The sequence below is a fragment of the Mchenga conophoros genome, linkage group LG3 (assembly GCF_057382185.1).
Source record: "Mchenga conophoros isolate Kocher_MC1m ecotype Shallow Benthic linkage group LG3, M_conophoros_male_GT1.1, whole genome shotgun sequence".
Taxonomy (NCBI): Eukaryota; Metazoa; Chordata; class Actinopteri; order Cichliformes; family Cichlidae; genus Mchenga; species Mchenga conophoros.
The window spans coordinates 71,840,968-71,861,496 of NC_140528.1; the positions used below are offsets into that span (position 1 = coordinate 71,840,968).

Below are 20,529 nucleotides of genomic sequence, written 5' to 3' on the forward strand. Positions count from 1 at the left end.
AAAGTCCGCCGGCACCACCCGGAGAATAGTTTATGGCCATGAGAGGCTTGTTTGAGGGAGGCGAGGGGGTAGAAGCAAATAAATAAGTATAGAAAATAAACTCATCTAATGTGTAGTTGTCAGGGTCTTTCATGTGGAGGCTGCACTTGAGGGCATAGCTTAGCTTAGCTTGAGGAATGTTATTACACATGCCGGCTGATCGAGAGCGATGTGTGAGAAAAGGCCTTGTCACTCGGTCTTAAATCACATCGCGGGCAAGAGAAAGAAAGTAGCAGTAAAGAGGGGGAGAAAGGAAAAATAAGGAAAAACAGAAGCCACTAACACAAGGGAAGAATGTTCATGAAAAGACAGAAGTACACATAAGAAAATGGCCTTTTTTTTAGAGAAGAGAGACTTTAAAATTTACAGGAAACCAAAAACATATTAGCTGTATAGCTGTAAATCTGGTCATTTGATGTTTGGGAAAATCCTTGGGGCGTCCTTCGCAGCTATCCTTGTGTTTCTTCGACGCAAGCTATTAAAAGAGCAGCGGTGCTAGTACACAGCAGCTTGCGATGTTTTATTTGCCCTTTGACAATCTGACTCTGTATACACTGCCACTCCACAGAGGTTTCGCTTTGATTGGTATTTACTCATTAAAAGGGAGCTTATTATGTTTGTGTGTGTATATATATGATCTGACAATCGTGGATGATAATACCAAACGTGGCCAAAGATTCGAATGATGACTTGGGTGGATGTAGAAGTCATCAGTATGAGAAGTATGAGCTGTTTCTACTTCTTTTGGTTTTTACTCTTAGAGCTGTATGATGTCAGTGGGAGTGGCTGTCCCTTATATGGTCATCTTACAGCTGCCCCGCCCACCTGCTGATCAAACCAAAGTGTAGCCTTAAGACGTCCCATTTCAGGCAGTCGATGGAGGGTACACTAAGGATTATTTTGGATTGTATCATGCAAAGCTACTGTGGTTGATTGTGAAAGTACAAGCATGGATCTGGATGTAAATGAATTTTAGTCCCATTCCTGCTATCCTCCCGTGTCCTTATTTAAATATTAAAAAAAATCTTGTTTTATTGTCACAGCAAGCAGTTGAAACACTGCCCAGCTCTGCTCGGATCGACTGGTCGTTTGTGGTATTCCAAACATTCCGTCTTTTCTTTACGTTTTACATTTGCATTTATTGGCTAGTATGAATGCTGATATAGAATCGAACAGAATAGCATCTCTGCTATACCCATCAAAAAAGATCAGATAATAAAAACAATAACAAATACGTTATTACTCCTAAGGGAATGATTATACAGGGCGCAATGGGAGTTGGTGCAAGTTATTGTAGTGTATGGGGGGACGATGGAGGCCACGTCTTGGGGGAAAAAGCTGCTCCGGACTCTGTTTATATATCGACAAACGGCTAACGGATTAGATAAGCCGGACTCTGAATATCGGCCTTCTTGACATGACTTTATGAACTTGCTCAGTGTTCAAGGACAGCGTGGTGGAGCAAATATACTCGTTGTTTACTAGCAGTATTTCATCTCTAGAACTTACATTAGCATCTCCGTAAGGCACCCACACTGTGCCATATTTTTAATTAATATCCAAATGAATGATGTGTTCCCTCATATATAAACATATATGCTCTGATGCACCTGTGTTGCTCATCTTTCATTTGAATACCCTAGAAAATCATCAGTAACATGGTTAAACCCTATCAAGACAAAATATTTATCGCTGTGCCATTGAGAGCATCCTCACTGGATGCATCACCACCTGGTATGGCAACAGCACCGCCTACAACTGCAAAGCTCTCCAGCGAGTAGTGCGGTGCTCTGAACGGATAATTGGAGGTGAGCTTCCCTCCCTCCAAGACATCTACAGGAAGCGCTGCCTGAGGAAAGCGGGGAGGATCATCAAGGACTCCAGTCACCCCAGCCATAAACTGTTCAGACTACTTCCATCAGGAAGGAGGTTCTGCAGCATCCGGTCCCGTACCAGCAGACTGAGAGACAGCTTTTTCCATCAGGCCATCAGACTGCTGAACACTTCATAGACACCTCAGCTTCACTACTGGAACTTCAACATTATGCACTCCACACTGTATATAAATGCCACTTGTTTTGCACATATTCAACTCTGTATATTTTATATATTTTATTATTATTATTATTATTATTATTTTATTTTATTTTTTTACTATTTAATTTGTAAAAATGTGTATACACACACACACACACACACACACACACACACACACACACACACACACACGTAGGAAAATATTCAGTATACACATCCAGAAATGCATACACTATTATATATTGTACATATATTTATTAGTTTCAGGTTGGCCATTCTTGTATTTTGCTCGTTTGTGTTGTTGTGTTTGCACATCTCTGTTGCTTGTGGGGCTCGCACACAAGAATTTCACTCGCATGTGCTGTACCAGTGTGCCTGCACATGTGATGTGACAATAAAAAAAAAAAAAAAAAAGTGATTTGATTTATTTCCTTGAATTCTTTAAGCTTTATTCCCAGCCATCTATTACTGGTGCCTTCATCATGGTGTTAAGCTGGAGAATACAATTTTCATGCATATTAAGTCAACAGCAATTGGAGGCTGGTGGAATCTGTGTCGACTGCAGTTCTGCTCTGCTCTCCACCTTGCGTCCCCTTCGCTGCCACTTAGCTTCACAACAAGAGCTGGTCGTCTGATGCGGTTTCTCAGGCACGGGCCGTGTCTCCCAGCATCAGGGCAGAAATCACAGAGACCAGTGCAGTTATAGCATAGCAGTTTACCCCACTGTTCTCACAGCCTTGCATATCACTGTAGCTTAAAAGTGTGGCTGTGGAGGATAATTATGGCATTCTTTAACTTAGCCAGTCTGAAGATAAATAGAAAGCCCTGCCTCGTAAAAGGAAACGCATTCTTATTGGCTGTGCCTGTCTGGGTATGATACTGCTTTTTTATAACCCGGTCCAGTTCGGTTCACATCCTTCGTAGTTTTGCTGTGCTTTTGTCCTCGCATGTGTTGAGCTAATTACAGAGGGATTGGCCTTAATAGATTTGGTGGCATTTTTGTGGCCGCTCTGGTCTGTTAGGATAACATACCATGAGTCCGCCGTTTCCTTTCGAGTTCAGTTCAGTTTGTGCATGAGCCTGAAATTAAAAACACCCCATTTCAACATTCTCCGGGGTAGGCCAAAGCGAAATTAGTCATCTCGCGCTGAGGATGAGCATAATGCAGTCCAAATGCTACGCTCAAGCTCATGTTGAAAATGTTAAAAAACAAATAAATAATAAAAAATTGCACCGTCGGTTTGGGCCTTTGGTTTGTATCGAGCTCGCTAAAACAGTAAAACGTGGAGGAGGGCACGCAAAAGACACGCCGATGTTATGAAAACGCTGTTTTTGAAGCTCATAAACTATTCTGCCTGCATTTGTCCCTATAACAAGTTTATTGGAGTATGGCTGGAATATGAGATAAATATGACTGATTCTTTGTTGTTGTTGTTTTGGTTTGGTTTTTTTAGAGCCTTAATAATATTGCTTGTCTAAATAGACCAGAATACCAAACAGGCATGCTCAAATGAGAATAGAGCCCAGCCATTATGGAGAATATAAACATCCCACCCTCTTTTCTCTTTCACATTTCTGATAAGGATCATGGAGAAGGAGGGAGAGAGAGAGAGTAGACAGCTCAACGGCCCCTTTCTTTTTCTTGCCACACACTCCCCCCCCCCCACCACCACCACCCTTTTTCTAATTAACATTGTGCATGTTGTCAGGCTTTGTTTAATAATGCATGATTGCTATCAGCAGCAAAATCCTTTGAATGAAACACTACTGAATGGGAACACAATAATACCACCGGGGGCTCAGGAAGAAAGACAAGACTGTTGGTGTTTTTTTTTTTCTCCCCCTTTTTATTGTAATAAATGTTCAATGACAAGCATCAGTGCCACCAAATATATGAACGAGAAGATTCGCAGAGTGACGCCGAATGGCCGCGTTGAGGATGAAACGATCAAAGGTGATGCTGTTGGTTTACACCGACTAATGCATGCAGAGACGATGATGCGGATTTGCATGCACGCCCGTATATGTAATTGTAGAAGCTTCCACTCCCAAAAAATAAATAAAAAAATCTGCAGTATTTAAGCTAAATCCATTGTCGGTTAACAATGCAGTTGGCAAACTGCTGCCTTTCTGCCAGGTCTGGCAGGTGGCTCGTCACCCCCATAGCACATTAGGAAGGAATCTGCAGCACAGTTTACTTGTAAAAATGAACACTACAAATCAACAGCAATTATAATTGCTTTCATTGTTGGTATAAATTATGGCTGCGCTGGGTGCATTTTAGCCTACATTAGCTTCTCCTTCTATTTACTCACATGGCGTAGCCTCTTGGTTGTCTCACTAGCAGTTACACAACATACAGATGGTTTTGTTTGCCTCTATCAGCGTGCGCGTGTGTGTGTGTGTGTGTGTGTGTGTGTGTGTGTGTGTGTGTGTGTGTGTGTGTGTGTGTGTGTGCGCGCAAATGGGTGTGTATGCACGCAGGGTGCAAACAGAGAAGTGGAGGGCTGCCGAGTACTGTTTCTTGTGTGCTACCTAATGTCGTGTCATTATGGAAATTCACACTTCATTAATTAACTCAAAGGCTATCACTTAGATTTGGAGGGGCAGATGCGTGAAACAATAACCGGAGGAGACAGACGGCCGTACGCCGCACCGCGCCACGTATGGATCACGCTGCAGCTCCATCCCCTCGCGCCGCTGCTCGGGGCTTTTCAGTCCAGTTAATTCTAATCAGATTCACCGTCGCTACAAACACTGCTCATGTGAAAATTCTGTCTAGTGTTCTCAGATGTATGTTATATGCATACACGTTTTTGTTTGCGTGTGTGTGTGTGTGTGTGTGTGTGTGTGTGTGTGTGTGTGTGTGTGTGGTGTGAGCGGGGATGAAATTGCCTCAAATTGATTCCCTTTGCCACCCGTCCCCCCCGCTCTTGCATTCGCTACTAGCCCCGCGATGCTTGGAGACAGGTAGTCGTGTCTATCTCCCCCCAACACAAATCGAGTGTGACAGGTGTGCTATCTTCCCGTCTTTTCTGCCATTTACAGCCCACAGAAATGAAAGAGGGAAGGCTAAGAACGAGACAGAGGATGATTGGTAACAGGGAAATGAGGTACTTTGTCATCATCGGGCCTAGTGATTGTGCTTAGGGGCTGCGTTTTTCCCTTTTTTTCCCTCTTTGCTTCCTACTAGTGAGTGGCGGTCAAATCTGCAGATAAACACCCCAGCGTAATAATACTTCTAGCAAAAGCCTTTATGTGCACAGTTACCAAAAACAATCCGAAAACGGATGCGCTTTTGATCTCATGGTGCACAAAGTGTCTGAAATGTCACGGTGCGCATAGCGTGCGCGCATCCAACTCCACCAGTCTCCACCGCAGCTGAAACAACAGCGGCTTCCCGCCGAACAATGCAGGCAGACGAGCTAAGATGCTAACCAGCGGTACAGTGTGTCATCAAAGCTCACACACTCGGATTAGCCGGGAGCCGTGTTATGAGCCGAAGACTACCGCACAGCATCCATCACTGAGGATCAAGCTCGGGCTTAAGCAAATGGATGACAAGGGATGGAGCCGGTCTGCGGCTAATACTAGCTCACTGTATCACATTGATTTTCACAGCCATGTAGTGGTCCTGAGATAAAAGGCTGAAACATGAATGGCAACGGCTCGTCGCTCTGTCTTACAGATTTTATTTGTTGTTTGTGCAGCAAACGGATAAAAGACTGAACCACACACACACACACATGGGCTCCAAGTTAAGCTACTCTACTTTGTATAGAGCTTTTAAAGAATTGATGGAAATGTTGTGTATGGGCTACAGATGAACGGGTTTAGCAAACATGTACAAGATAGCACAGTGTCATTTACAGACAACTTTTATGTCCAGTGATGTTAAAAGTTTAAGCAGTTTTACTGAATAATAGGAAATCGCTTTTGCAATTCGGGATTCTTACTGCATTTCCTGGCTGTTGCTTCATGGGAGCGAGGCCTTCCTAATGTGAAACAGATATCGCTGCTGATCTGAGGTGGACTTGGAAGGTGCTCATATTATGGAGCGCATTTAATTGGCGCTCGTGACCGGAGCTGTGAAGACAAAATCATATTAACTCGCCCTTTCATCTGGGCGGTTTCTCCCTCTCTCTCTCTGTGGCTTGCACTCTGCGTCTCACTCCTTCTCATGCACACGTGCACACGCGTTGTGTGAAGTGACTATTCCATTTAGAGAACTGTCAGAACATACCCTGTGAGCACATCAGGCTCTTCCTATCCTCTGTCAGCTCCAGCCGAGGCTGTGTGGGGGTATGTCAGAAATGTGCAGGAATAGATAAAACCCGTGGAGCCAAACAGCTTTGTTTCATTCATTCTCCTCTCTCTTTCTCTCTCCTTTTTTTCCCCCCTCCTCATCCCCTCCTTCCTTCTCCCTCTTCCTTTCCCTCCTTGCCTCGCATAGGCTGTGAATACCCTGCATCTGAGAAATCAGACCAGACTGACTCACAGGGCTCTGTGAGCCAGTGCCACCGAGGCTGCCAAAGCATGCTGGTGCCAAGCTGTCCCACCATGCGCAGAGCCAGACCCACGCTGCTGCTGCCGCTGCTGCTCGTCCTGGGTCTGCTCCTCCACCTCGCCGACGCTCAAAGTAAGTACACCGTCCGCTTTCCCCACGGGCCTCGAGTGTGGTGTCCCGCTGGTTATGGGATGGGGACTGTTTTTTGAGTCATCTCTTTCATTTTTGTTTAAACATCATCATGCGCAGAAATACTTCCTGTACTGCGTTTGTAAAAACTTCACAGGCCTGTGGGTAAGAGACACTGTTTGTCTAATAATGTGTTATTATTTATTTCCTGAAACATATTTAAAAAGTGATCCCAGTCAGTGATGAGAAAACAGGCCCTCTTCCATCAGTCCCATTTTACTGTTCCCACTGTGTCTATGCCTCCTTTACACACACACCTTTAGTCCACAATGATCAGTCTCTTCATCTCAACTCCTTATTTTCCAGCTACTTCTTTCTGCAGTAAAAACCAGAAACGCTCACGCCTCAGCCAAGAATCTAGCAATGAGAAATCTTTGGAATTGAGTTACTTGACATCAGACACCTGCCCATTGATGTGTGACAACCGTTTTCAAACCTCATTGAGCTCTGGTCCTACACCAAAAGACCACCTCCCCCTCCCCCACATCATCCCCCACCACTTTTTTTTTTTTTTTTTTTTACACTAAGATCCATGAATCATTAGCTACTGGAGTCACAGTGAGATGAATAAAAAATTTTATTGCTCCCTTTGCACTGCCTGAAATCCCCTCAGTTCAGTTGAATATCTCAGAACGAAGGGCTCGTTCACCCAAGGTCACAGACAACGGAGCCAACGCAAAGTGGAATTGATGGGCGAAATTTTCAACTTTGTGCTTGAGAAATGTTCCCTGCAATCCGCTCCACTGTGTTTTATTTTTCTATTCTGTGCCCAACCCCCCCCCTTACCCCCAAGCCACATATGTCTCTCAGCAGGGAAGAGGCAAACAGTTGAAAACGTCTTCTCCGTTTATTCCCCGGTTTTATGTGCAGCTCCGGGATTTATTGACACAATTTAATTATGGGACCTTCCCAAAATGGCATTAACGGTCGATAAACGTTACCATTGAGCGGGCTCTTCGGAAGCCATCTTTTCACAAACTCCCATCTTCCTCGGCGTAGTGTGAATTCACATAACATTTGCTCAGACAACCTCAGACAACTGCCTCGGTGAAACTTCCAGACATTCCAAATCTTGACGCCTCAGTGCTCGCCATTCCCCTGCAACCCACCCCCACCCCCCGATTAATTCCCTTCATTTGGCTGTGTGGTTGTTAGCAGCTGCGGCTACCCCCGTACCCTACTTTAACAGCTGTGCGGGGTCATCATTTCAAAGCCAAAACACACACACTTATCACGAGGTAGCCACAGCGCCTGTCTGCTAATGACTGAAGGGGTGTGTGGGAGTGAGGGAGGTCACGGAGACGCGGTGCTTGTTGTGTCTGCTGCCGAGGTGTGCGAAAACATGGCTGCTCATAAGCAGAGCCACTTCAGGCAGTACATTTTAGCTCTGGGATTTATATTTGCTCCTTTCTGTTCCTGCGCCACCTGATCTCCCACATGCACGTGTTTGCTCCTTTTCTTTCCCCGGCTTCTTTCTATTGTTTTTCTTCCTAATCGCTCTCTTGCCAATTTTCTCCTCAGTTCTTACTTTGGCTTTTTCTTTCTGATGTTGTATTGTTTTTTTCTTCCTTTCTGTTTTTTGTTTCCCCCGCCAGCGTCTTTGTCTTTTCCCCACCTTCTTCCCTTGTTGTTTGGAAGCCGTGCAATAGCCCCTTCCAGCGACTCGGAAGCTCCTTAATTTCCTCCACTGTGCCGATGCTTGTGCATGCCCAGCCCTGACACTCAAAGGCTCTCCCTGCATGTGTGCTGTGCACTGAGAACCTCAGTGCACATCAGTTTAGTCTGTTCCAGACTAACCCCTCAGCACCAAAACCCTACTGTTGCTGCTCTGGATCCATTTGGATGTGAGCTAGCCTCAGGCTGTGGACCTGGTGGAGGATATGAGACACACGAGTGCAGAAAATGGCTGAGTCTGCCTGTTCAACAGATGGCACGAGCCTTAGAGCCAGTCCTACCTCACATGTTGGGCACTCTTTAAGAAAATTAACAGTAAGGACTCCTAGTAAACATGCACTTCTCTTAATAAATATAAAAGGGTATTTCCTTATCTCTGTGCAGGTCTGTTCGGTCTGCTGTTGTGTGTCTTTGGCCTTCTCTCTGTTGCTCTCTGTTGTTTTCTCCTTCACCTTGTTCCCGTTGCTCTTCAAATGCCTCCCGTTTAATTTGTGTAGCAAATTGGGCTTCGGCAATAGCTCGAAGGGGGGAGGAGCGGGGGACATAATTGTCCCCAGCGAGCCAAGGGGGGACAAAGTGCGAGAGAGGCAACAAACAATTTCTCTGTCTTTTACTGAGCAGTAATACAAACAGGACTCACTGGAGATGAGAGGACAGCCTAAAGCATTAAACAGCTCCACCTGCGCAGGGATGAAGTTAAAGCGAAAACTTTGGTGTGGGCACCAGAACTAAATAACTCGGGCCTCCTTTAACTCGATAGAGCTTTTGCTGCATGAGCCCAACACAGATATGAAGCAAAACCAAACCAGGTTTGGACTGGATCGTGTCTCCACAAGGTGTGGGGCTTGATTTTGCTACTGGGCCACAGAAAAATCAAGTCAACCTGCAATATAACTTAGATTACAGAGAGGAAGAATTTGCCAGCGTCAAACTATTAGATAACAGTTCAATGCTGGTAAGGCTGGCATTCATGCAACAAAAATAATGTACAACACAATATACAACAGAAATAGACAATAATATAGTGCTGTAATTGTAACAACATACTGCTGTAATAATGTTATAATCATATCGTAATATACAACAGTTTCAAAACTCAGCTGTGATGACAAAGAGTGATATTTTACTGTATTTTTAGAGCAGGCTGCTTAATAATATGTAGCTTAATCATTAAACTGATTCAGCTACAGATGTGTATATTGCGAACTAATTTACTGTATCTTTCTTTTCTCAATGAGCACACATCACTGACATCAAAAACCTAGTTGTCTCCCCAAGACAGCTCACTCTCTAATTACTTTAAGGGAAACAGCATTATATTTTATATATTCATTTAGTTTTATTTGTTCTTTTTAAATGTATTTTTAAGATTGTAGTGCAGTAAAAATCTGATAAGGGTAGCATAACAGATGTTTACTTTGATTGCACTTTTAATAACAGTATGTGGGAGTTGGTTTAGGATAATAGGGATTGATTTGTGCATAATTGGAGCTTATTATTTAGTATTAGTGTACAGTAGTGTTCTTACTAACTAGGCAGCTCAGCCTCTTTCTGTTGACAATATTTACTTATACATTTTTGGGTCAACTTGAACGAAAGGTGGATTGTGAAATGTAAAAGTGAGGTCAGAGGTCAAATGTGACATGATTTTGGATGCAAACTATCTATATAAACATTTTATGAAAGTTTGATCTCATCTGATCTTGGAGACGAGGTCAAAGGTTCAAAGTAACATCTTTTTAGAATCCCCATATATCACTCCATATATGCTGATATGTTATGTACAGATTACTGTTATTTCTGTGACCTTCAGATCAGTCTATCAATGTTCATGAAGTGTGACATCATATTTTACATTTTTACACACTACTTTCTATGTGTTGACAAGCACACTTGCACGATTCATAGGTTCTGATTTATCAGGCTTTTTGTTCATTTTCAGCCAATAAATCAATAGGTTGAACTTAAAGTCCTTGGTGAATATGAGCCACATTTTAATGGACGCCAGAATTCATTTAGAACCTTTCAAGCTGTCGTGTTTAAAGACCGGTAGAAAGACAAGACAACTGAACGCTACCACAAAAGCATAACCTCCCTGGTGGAGGTAAAAAATCAGCTGGTCTTTCAGCTGCAAATTTGCTCAGTTACGTCTGTAGAGAAACCCAACTCACACACTTTCTAGCCCATGCTGTGTTGGACCATGTCAAACCCTTGGCCTAATAGTGTTTTAATTGATTGCCCTCATTGCTGGTGGATGGCGTGGTGAGTCACAGCGAGCCAGCCCAATTCTCTTTAACACGTCAAACGAGTATCGACAAGGCTCCGTCCTCTTTACACATTAAGATGTTAACACCCAAACTTCATCTCGCTCACGCGCACGAGTATGGAGCAACATGCCCACCCAAGCGCTAACAACATCCACAGACACCTTAATGTATGTGCAAACCTTTGGAGCCTGCAATCAAAGGTGAACCACATGGGAGGAAAACAGCACATCATCTATTGATGTGGTGCTTCTTCTGAGCTGCAGCAGTGTGAAAAAAGCAAGCCATAGTAGAGTTGATGGGGGGCGGCGGCTAAGGGCAGAATTAAATACAACAACATCTAAAGGCAGCCATGTTTCCATGCTAGTAGATTCTGTCCTTTCCCCATAAGTCAACTAAATGCAGAAGCAAGTTATGACCCAGCAGTATCTACTGTGACAGCAGAGGAGAGTATAAGTGTCATCTGTTTAGTAGTAATGCAGCAACAGAATGCGAAAAAATTTGAGGCATGCCTGCTGGACGAGTTATAACAAATTATGCACACACGCAAAGACACACTGTCATTCCTATGAGCGTTACAGTGTTGTGAATAAAGCTGCAGCAGCAGCAGCGATGCACACAGATAAGTGGAGAAGTTCTAATGCATACGCTCGCCCCACATACCAGCTAAAAAGCTTCACCTTGTTAGGAGTACAAAAGCTAATGATACTCAATTCCCCAGATGACGTTAGGATGTAATGTGTGTTTTATGCATGCCTTGCCTAATATGAATTATTGTAAAATAGTATTGTATTTGCATATAAGCTTGCGGGCTGTACTGAAATTAGCATTTTTACAACAGCTCAAATTAAATCCGTCTGCTTAATTTGCCTACATGCTAATTTGATTTAAATTGAGTCTATTCCGTTCGCTTTTACGCCCGTACCCACGGAACCGGGTGCGCACGCACACACGTGAATGCACAGTACGCACTCTTTAAGAGCTGCAGCCTACACGCTGCGGTGCACACGCGGAATTAGGCACACAAATAAGCGCGCGCCGAGGTTACATGTTTGTGTAGCCACACGAAATGACATCAAAGCAAGAGGAGAACCGTACTCTCAGAGGGGGTTTTGATCCAACTTTAAATCACTGTAATTCTTCAAGTCTACCACCTCGTTCATCATTCTGCCGGACGCTGCTCATGTGGAAATCTCATTGTTGGCTCCACTCGTTCATTTCAAAACGTATCTTAGCGCAGCACATCCTTAAAAACTAGCGTCGATATCTACAAGGGGAGAGCATGCATCATGTTCACACTTCAAATAAATGCGGTGAGAACACCTTCGGCTGAGAGTGCCAGCATTTAATTACCACCTAGTTGTTTGGATGAAGACCTTGTGACAAGGCTGGGAATCTGAGATAAAACAATGTTATCGGTGCAATGCAAGATGCTCGCTTGCAGGTTGAACTGAACGAGTAAGAAGTCATTATCATTTTCTTTGGCTGTAAAGGCCTGTACCAACTCCTTGTCAACAATGTGCTGTGCAATTATGTGTAAAGGTTGTATCAGGCCCATTATTAACTCCATGGATGCCGAGTTCTCCGGCAACTTTGCCCAAGTGTATTATTTAAGGCCATTAGCCTCATCTATGGATCGCAGTCATTTCGCCTCGCACTTAGACCACAAAATCGCACAAAAGCCAAGCAATTTTCATCACACCCCTGACCCTCCCACTCTCAAGAAAAGCAGATAATCACAAGCTATATGGAGAAGTTGTACAGGCTCCGATGAAGGTAATTAAAGGCTAGCCCCCACGGTTAGTAACGCCACATCTGAGTGCACTTATTTCTTCAAGAAATAACCGACTAAAAAGTGGTGGTGCAAATTAAGCATGCTGTACCATTCACGTCTCAGAGTGGGAATATTGACAGAACAAAAGCACCTTAATCCAAATTGTAAATCCATTGGAGTGGCAATCAACAAACTCCACAAATCCCTTTTTCTAATTCCATAGATTTGAATCCCTCGCCATGAAACGACAGGGTCTGTCGTACTGTGAAATGGTATGGATTTCAGTCAACCTGGCGCCTCCTTATCTGTCCGTTGAGCGTTTATGGTGTCAGCAAAACAATAGAGGGCCACGTTAACACGGTGTGTCATGCTAGTTTTTTTTTGTTTTGTTTTGATTCTTACACAATTGCTCTCCCTTTCTCTCCCTCATGCGCACACACTCTCATTGAAAGAGGACCTCGTAGCACGTCTTTGAAGCCGGGATCAGCCAGTGAGACGAACACAATGCCAGCTGTTCTGCATCTGCCGGGCTTACGCTTGGCACGATTCGGGCTTTGCTGGCGCACGTACTAAAATCTGATCACCCTTCACACACTGTGCCAGTGAACTGTATAACAATGCAGGTGTTTCATGACATTGCCACAGTGACAGTGCAATTAATGGATTGATGCCGTAGCTGTGGCGATGGGATTACTCGGCTAGTCAAGTCTGAAATACACGAGCGCTCACAGACCAGATGATGTTTTACTGCAGTGTGCAGGTGAAGGGGAGAGAACAAAACCTCTGTGTCTGCACAGCAATCTTACTAAAGATGCTTTTATACTCACAGTACAGAAAATCATACTCAAGTCTTTTAAGTAGAAAAGAGAAGTGAAAATGGTTCCATGTGGATTTGAGTCATAATGTTCCCAAAACATGCTGGAGTTTGTCTGCTCCCCATATGCTACCTGATTTATCTCCCAACTTTAGATTGACTTGTTAATAGAGAGAGATGTCCTTTATGTGGTCATCTGAGCACACAGCTCTGCCCCCAACCACAGGCTGTTCAAATCTTTTGTTTGCAAGAGGCTGTTGATAAGATGAAAGTTAAAGAGCTGGAACAGGAGGCTAAAACAGCTGCTTGAACTGTGGGGGCGGCACGAAGGTTATAATACTGAGACTTATTTTCATGTTAGTCTTGAAGTGACAATAAAAACTAGGCTTCAAAAATGAAAATAAAAAGAACGTAATGACGTGAAATGATCAACAGTGCATATTTTGTCCTGTCTCCCTCTCTTCACTCCTAACCGGTCACAGCAGATTCAATTTGATTTTAGTGATACAGCGCCAAGGCGTTTTATATTTTAAGGTAGACCCTACAATAATACATACAGAGAAAAACACAACAATCATATGACCCCCTATGAGCAAGCACTTTGGTGACAGTGGGAAGGAAAAACTCCCTTTTAACAGGAAGAAACCTCCTGCAGAACCAGGCTCAGGGAGGGGCGGGGCCATCTGCTGCGACCGGTTGGGGTGAGAGAAGGAGGACAGGATAAAAGGCATGCTGTGGAAGAGAGACAGAGGTTTATATCAGATATGATTCAGTGCAGAGAGGTCTATTAACACATGTTGAGTGAGAAAGGTGCTGAAAAGGAAAAACTCAATGCATCATGGGAATCCACCAGCAGCCTACACCTATTGCAGCATAACTAAGGGAGGATTCAGGGTCACCTGATCCAGCCCTAACTATATGCTTTAGCAAAAAGGAAAGTTTTAAGCCTTATCTTAAATCTTCTTATCTTAAGATTGTCTGCCCCCTTACCAAGGTTCTGCCAGAGGTCTCTTCCTGTTAAAAGGAAGTTTTTCCTTCCCACTGTCGCCAAGTGCCTGATCATAAAGGTTTGTCTGATTGTTAGAGTTTTCTCTATGTTATTGAAGGGTTACAATATAAAGCACTTTAAGGTGACTGTTGTTGTGATGTGGTGCTGTATAAATGAAATAAGATGGAATTGAATAAGCTAAAATAAACCAGACTGGGTCTCCACATGATTGTGGGTTAGGTGCTGTCAAAAAATTGGCACCTGTTTTGAACTTTTTAAATTGACCCCTAATAAGACTCAATTTTATAATGATTAAAACTTATTCAGAACTAAACTAGAAGTAAACTTTGTCAAACATTGACAACTAAATGGAAATTAACTACCCTGGAAAAATGAACTGAAACTAAAGTGAACTGAACAAACAACAAAACCTCAAAAAAAAATTTAAATAAATAAAAAAGGCAACTAATTAGACAACACAAAACTATAATCATTCTGGGGTGCACCAAAGCCCAGTGTGAGATCATTATTTTTGAACTTTGAGTCGTGCAAAACTCCTCTTACAGAGTCCAAGAATAAAAAAAATCATGAAGCTGGAAATGAGCACTTTTCTGGATACATGTTTACTTAGTGCAGTACATTTGGCTAAAATGTTCCTTCATCTGCTCCACATTCATGACTTGTTCATCAATTTTGCGCTAGCAAATCAGGCCAGTGATGATAATTTGATGATTACCAAAACTTTGCGATTTACATAAACAAAAGTATGCATCATTCACAACCAAACTCATCCAAAATCTAGTGTTTAATTTGTACGTCATAAGCAGTACGCAGAAATCGGTGGTGTACAGTATGACTGTGCTGCAGAGACAGGATTTACATGTCATTCAGTAAATTGTTGAAAATATCTCCGAAGATAAAATCTGCACTTTTGTTTGGTTGCTCACTTAATTCCCAAGCGGTAGTAACAGCAGATGGATCTGCATATTTGATTTGGCACAGCTTTTATACTGGATGCCCTTCCTGACCCAACCATCCCATTTATCCAGGCTTGGGATGAGCACTAGGAGTACACTAGCTTGTGACCTTCTTAGGCTGGGCCTATCCTTCTGCCCTTTAATTGGGGATCTTTTGTTTGTTCCTGCGACTGTGTTAACCACTACACATGAAAAATGGAAATAAATGTTGCTAAATTCACTAATTTGTTTGTTGAAACCCTCCCATCCCTGACTTGTGAGGGTAGCAATCACTTTTGAATTCCCCACTTCAGAACTGCGTGCGGTTTGGGCGCGTGTGTGCACGCGGGGGGGGGGGGGGTAACACCCGGCCCTAGGCTGGCGCTTTGGTCTCACACTGGGGGGTCCTAAAAGTGCGACACGTTGCACTGATCTCAGTGCAGCACATTTGTGTGCCTCGGGGGGGTGTTGGGATTCTGCAGTGGGGTTAATGGTCTAAACCATTCATCTCCATGAAGCGCCTCCGGGCGATCTCTCAGTCCTAGCCAAAAAGCTTACATCCCAACCTTCTTACCTACAGCACTCGTCAAAGCGTGATGCAGATTGGGAAATCTTTATGCCCCGAGCTCCTCCTGTCACAGCTGATTTACATTCAGCGCTGTGATGGAGTGAGTGCTCAAAGTCCGTCTTAGGAGAGCCATCTTTCTCACCTAATACCCTCTCAAACACACTACATCTGTCAGTCTTTCCTGTCACTCCGCCCTCTCTCTTGTTTGCGCGCCCGCTCACTCATTAACTCACTCTCGCGCACACCGGCTCACACACCCTGCGCCTTACACACTCTCTCTCTCTCCCTCTTTGGCTCCTCTGCACCGGCAAATGAGTCATGCCATTTGAGGAGCTGAGATTTATTGTGACACACTGCTTTAGTGTGGTTTATTAGTTATGGCAAATGAGAGTGAAAGCCTCCATTGAGAGGTGAAAATGCTCTCACGCCACAGCAAGACCCATAGGCTTTTCAAGTTGAGCCTGAGCCAAGCTCTTGTTTCTAATGGTGGAGCACTCTAACTGCCCATCACATCATATGTATTCACACACACACACACACACACACACACACACACAATTACAGACGGGTCCCTGGACATTTATGCAGTGTTTAGACAGCATTCATCATAGCATCCATAACCAGTCTGTTTCCCTTTAGTTTTAATACTCCCCTGGTGCCATCTTTCATGTCATTCATCACCCTCTCATCAGCTAATTAATTACCCCCAATCACCCCCATCACTTGAGTCACGATGAAGGATATTTCAAGTTAAGTGCAGATAATTAATGTACAACAAAGAGGCTGGAATGACCGTGGAATCCTGAGTCAAAAGGCGGGACCTTGTTAGCTTTTACAAGCCCCATTAAGGTAAACAAGCAGTCCGGAATATTTCATCAAAACATGGTGGACTGCTTTAGTCCTCCTAAATTCAACCTCATTCGCTCCTTCCTTAAACAGTCATTCCTGCACTTTTATCTTTTCCCTGCGTCTTGATAGTCGGTACAAGACGGCACAGAGTGTGCTCTGTGATGTCAGGATTTGTGCCTACATGGATTTCATTAAGTACACTTTCCAAATAAGATTTTCCTGCCTCTCAGAGCGCAGAAAAATACATGATCAGAGCGCCTCGCAACGATCCCCTTACACCCCTTCACCTTTCTCCCTGCCCGTGACCGGGTGGGACAGAAATTGCACACGGTGCACGATCTGTTGTCGCCTTTCATTAAATGGCACAATTTAATTGCGTGTGCTTTCCCTCTCATTGCTGGGATTTAAGGAGAAACATTCAAGAACAATAGGCTTTAGTTTTACCATCAAATTCTTATTTGTGTATCTGGCAAATGAGGACATGAGACGCTAATGAGTTAGCAGGTAGCAAAGTGCCACAGAATGAACCAGTTAAATAGAAAATTTAAGAGAGTCTTTGCATGAAAAGCCAGAAATTAAATACTGAAAAGAATTTAATTTTCCCTATTTTTGTAACTACTGCAATGTTTTGCACATACTATGAAGGTTTGCATCTGGCTATGTGAATAGTCATATAGTAAATATAGTCAGATGATTGAAAACACTCCCTGGGGTTTGGTCCCTGTTGGCCAAGATTGATTTTTTTTTTCTTCAGTGAGATTTTTTGGGATTTTATTTAGCTAATTTAGTGGTTTGTCTCTTTGAGTATTCAACTTGGTAAATAATTAATATGGAAAACCCAAACGCTAAATAGCACAGCATGGTGGTTTTGCTACATTGAGTGAGATATCAGACTTGTACACAGACATAGGGGGAGATTCTCATGACTACGACTCGAGGCAGGCATTGTCTGTCTGTAAAACAAAGCCTTAATCACCACCCGTCCAACCTGTATATACTGTAGTCACAGATGTTTCTTGATCATTTAATAGCATCTGTTACCCTCACCTGTTTGTTCATTTTGAGGCTGCAAGGTGGTCTTCCTGTGATTGCTTCATTTGAATCCATTGGCTCACCTGTTTTGTCTGTTTTAAAGTGAAAATAATCCCTAACAGGTGTAATCTTTGTGCAAACAGTGTGCAGGGAATGGTAGCTTGTTGGCTCGCAACACATTCCACAATCCTAGCACCCATTCCTAAAGCATAAGATGGTAAAAGTAGCTGCTGTGCAGGGTTGAATTACACATATTCACTGTCTCTGTGGCATACATGTATATAAAAGAAGCATGTTCTCCACACATGCATGTTAGACACCTAATGGAACCAAGAGATGGGCAGTACTTGTGGTGCATTATAGATCAGATGGTGTGCAAAATCCATGCTGACCCATGCCTGCCACATCAATGTGCTGCATGTACAGTGTGCTAATGTCAAAATACCACGGATGCTGAGAGATTACAAGTTGGGCGACAGAAAATAAAGCTACGGGAGAGAAAAGAGCTTAGTTGACGATTAACTAAAAGAATGGATGGATTGACTTTTAAAGGCATTTGAACCAGATGAGGTGATAGGACTGAAGTGAAGGGGAGGCTAATACAAGTTACAGGGATTTCTTTTATAGTTCTTCACTGCTTAGTGAGGTTTTTTTTTTCTTTTACAAAGCTCAGAGATAATTTTCAAAAAGTAATCCTGGAGCCTACAACTCTAATCCCGCCGATATGATTAGGTTCTCGGCATCTTATGAAATGATCTCGACTCTTTTTTTCCCCGTTTTTTTCTAAGGATCTGAAATTTGGTAATGAAAGTCAAAGGTAAACAGATTAAAGATATTGCAGTTAGGATTGAATGTCACATTTTGATCTCATTTCAAGTCTCTTGTCATACACAATGAAAAGCAAAGAAAAAAAAAGTTGACTTTTATCTTGAAAGTATGCGCCACCGCATTTAACTTCCAGCCAACTTCCATCGGAGCTCAGAGTCAACACTGTGTGAACCAAGAGAGTTTTTATTTACAGCATTTGCACAAAGAGAAGCACTTTGGCTCGCGGTCCTCTCGGCTTGTGGCATTATAGCGGACAGACGCTGAAGCATTACAGGAAAAAGATAAGAGTACTGCAGGTTTATAATGTGAGGGGGGGGGGAAAGAGTGCTCTGAAAATGCAGCCTTACGCCAAAATAATAATCCATGGCAACACACAGTAAGGCAGTAAATAGTGAAAATAACGAAGGTCCAGGCGACTTTGTAGTAATCAGTAGGCTGTGTAGTGGCTGAAGTGATTCGGGGGGATGGAGACGGAGAGTTACAATAATAGCAAACAAAAAAAAAAAGCAAAACCAAACCACGGGAGGGTATTCTTATCTCAGATGACTGCTATCTCATAGAAGACAGCCACTTTTGTTTTGCCGTGGCTCATTGTGCAGTGTCTTTGAAATCCACGAGGGCCTGTTACACAGCATTCATTTTGTCTCATCACTCCCACAAAAGCCTTGACTGACAATATTTGAGATAGTTTGTTTCAGGTACAATGAGAGTAATTATTCAGGCTGCACTGAGAAAACAGAGAGTACCAGCAGAAAGTAAGCAACATTACTGGCAATGACACAATATGGCAACAAATTACTAGTAAGAGCTGCACAAATAATGACACGGGGCTGGGGATTGTTAAAAAAAAGAAAAAAGGAAATGCAGTCAGCACACCGCTGCTGTGGCTTTCTGAGCTTTGCGAGGTTATGATAAAGTTAGAGGCTCCAATAAACACAAACGGAGCCTCGTCTTTGGTCAAGGTTGCTTGAGATAACAAGATTAGACCAAAAAGAAAAACGCATGGGTCAAATTATGAGCACAAAAGCATCCAAGGTGTCTGTGTGTGCCCAGAAAAAACAAGCTGAATTTTCCCTAAAGTATCCATGTGCAGTGGAGCTGGTGCTCATCACCGGAAGAAGCTGTAGTGTGTGCCCTGGGTCAGCCATGCAGAGAAGCACTTTCTTGTTTACTGCCACCCTACTACTGTTCCCAGCTGCCTTTTTTTTTTAAATCCAATAAAGGGCTTCTCAAAAGGCAGATCTATCCATCGAGTCACTGCTCTACATCTGTACAAGATCTGGAAATATTGATTAGGTGATAATTAAATTGTCCACCCCAGCTTGATATGGATTAATAATTGTCCACTAATGCCCTCCTGACATTTTACTGCATTGACTCGATACTGTTTGCAAGGGTGCCGTCGATAATTTTGATGATTAGTATTCCTCGTTTTGTCCCTAATGAGACCAATCAGAGCTGGCTCGACTTTTTGCCTAAGACTCAGAGAGAGGAGTGAAAGCGAGTGAGAAGGGAGGATAGATTTTCTCTTAGGACCCATTACTCAGTGCTTTGGGTCCTTATCACAGATATATCCCCTTGCTTTACAGGAACATTTCTTGTCTTACAAACCCGATTCCTGACAAGTAATCAGCGTATCGCCGGTCTAAATATAAACTGTCATTCTGCGTTGATCCAAATCACGTAAAGAGGACATCTTTGGACAAACAACAGCACCAGTAGGAGTACTATAAATACTGAGATGAGAAGGTGGTATGGGCTGCGTGCCACATCGCTGCTTCGACTTCCTCGCTGCCATCTGTGAGTGTTCCTCCTCTGGCATTCTCACAAAGGCCTTTTGTGAATTTCCCCCCCCCCCTTTGTCCCTGTTTGCTAGGTTTAATTAGGTTATTTACTTGAGCCTCACCTCCCAGTGTTTCATTATAGTGGGCATTGCAGATAGGGCTTCACACAGGGCAGGGGCAGATAAAAACTTAGGACAAAAGATGATAAATGTCGCAAGCGGGGACC

General features: G+C 43.2%; 1 protein-coding gene across 28 annotated transcripts in view; it reads left to right on the forward strand.

Annotated features, from left to right (window-relative positions):
- Positions 1-20,529, forward strand: part of ptprda (protein tyrosine phosphatase receptor type Da) — a 418,286-nt gene that overhangs the window by 306,486 nt on the left and 91,271 nt on the right. For all 28 annotated transcript variants that reach the window (XM_085267046.1, XM_085267055.1, XM_085267050.1 and 25 more), the window contains one exon: positions 6,530-6,715. In XM_085267046.1, coding sequence (XP_085123172.1) covers positions 6,613-6,715 — 103 coding nt within the window. In that variant the 5' untranslated portion in view covers positions 6,530-6,612. The remainder of the gene's footprint in view (positions 1-6,529; positions 6,716-20,529) is intronic.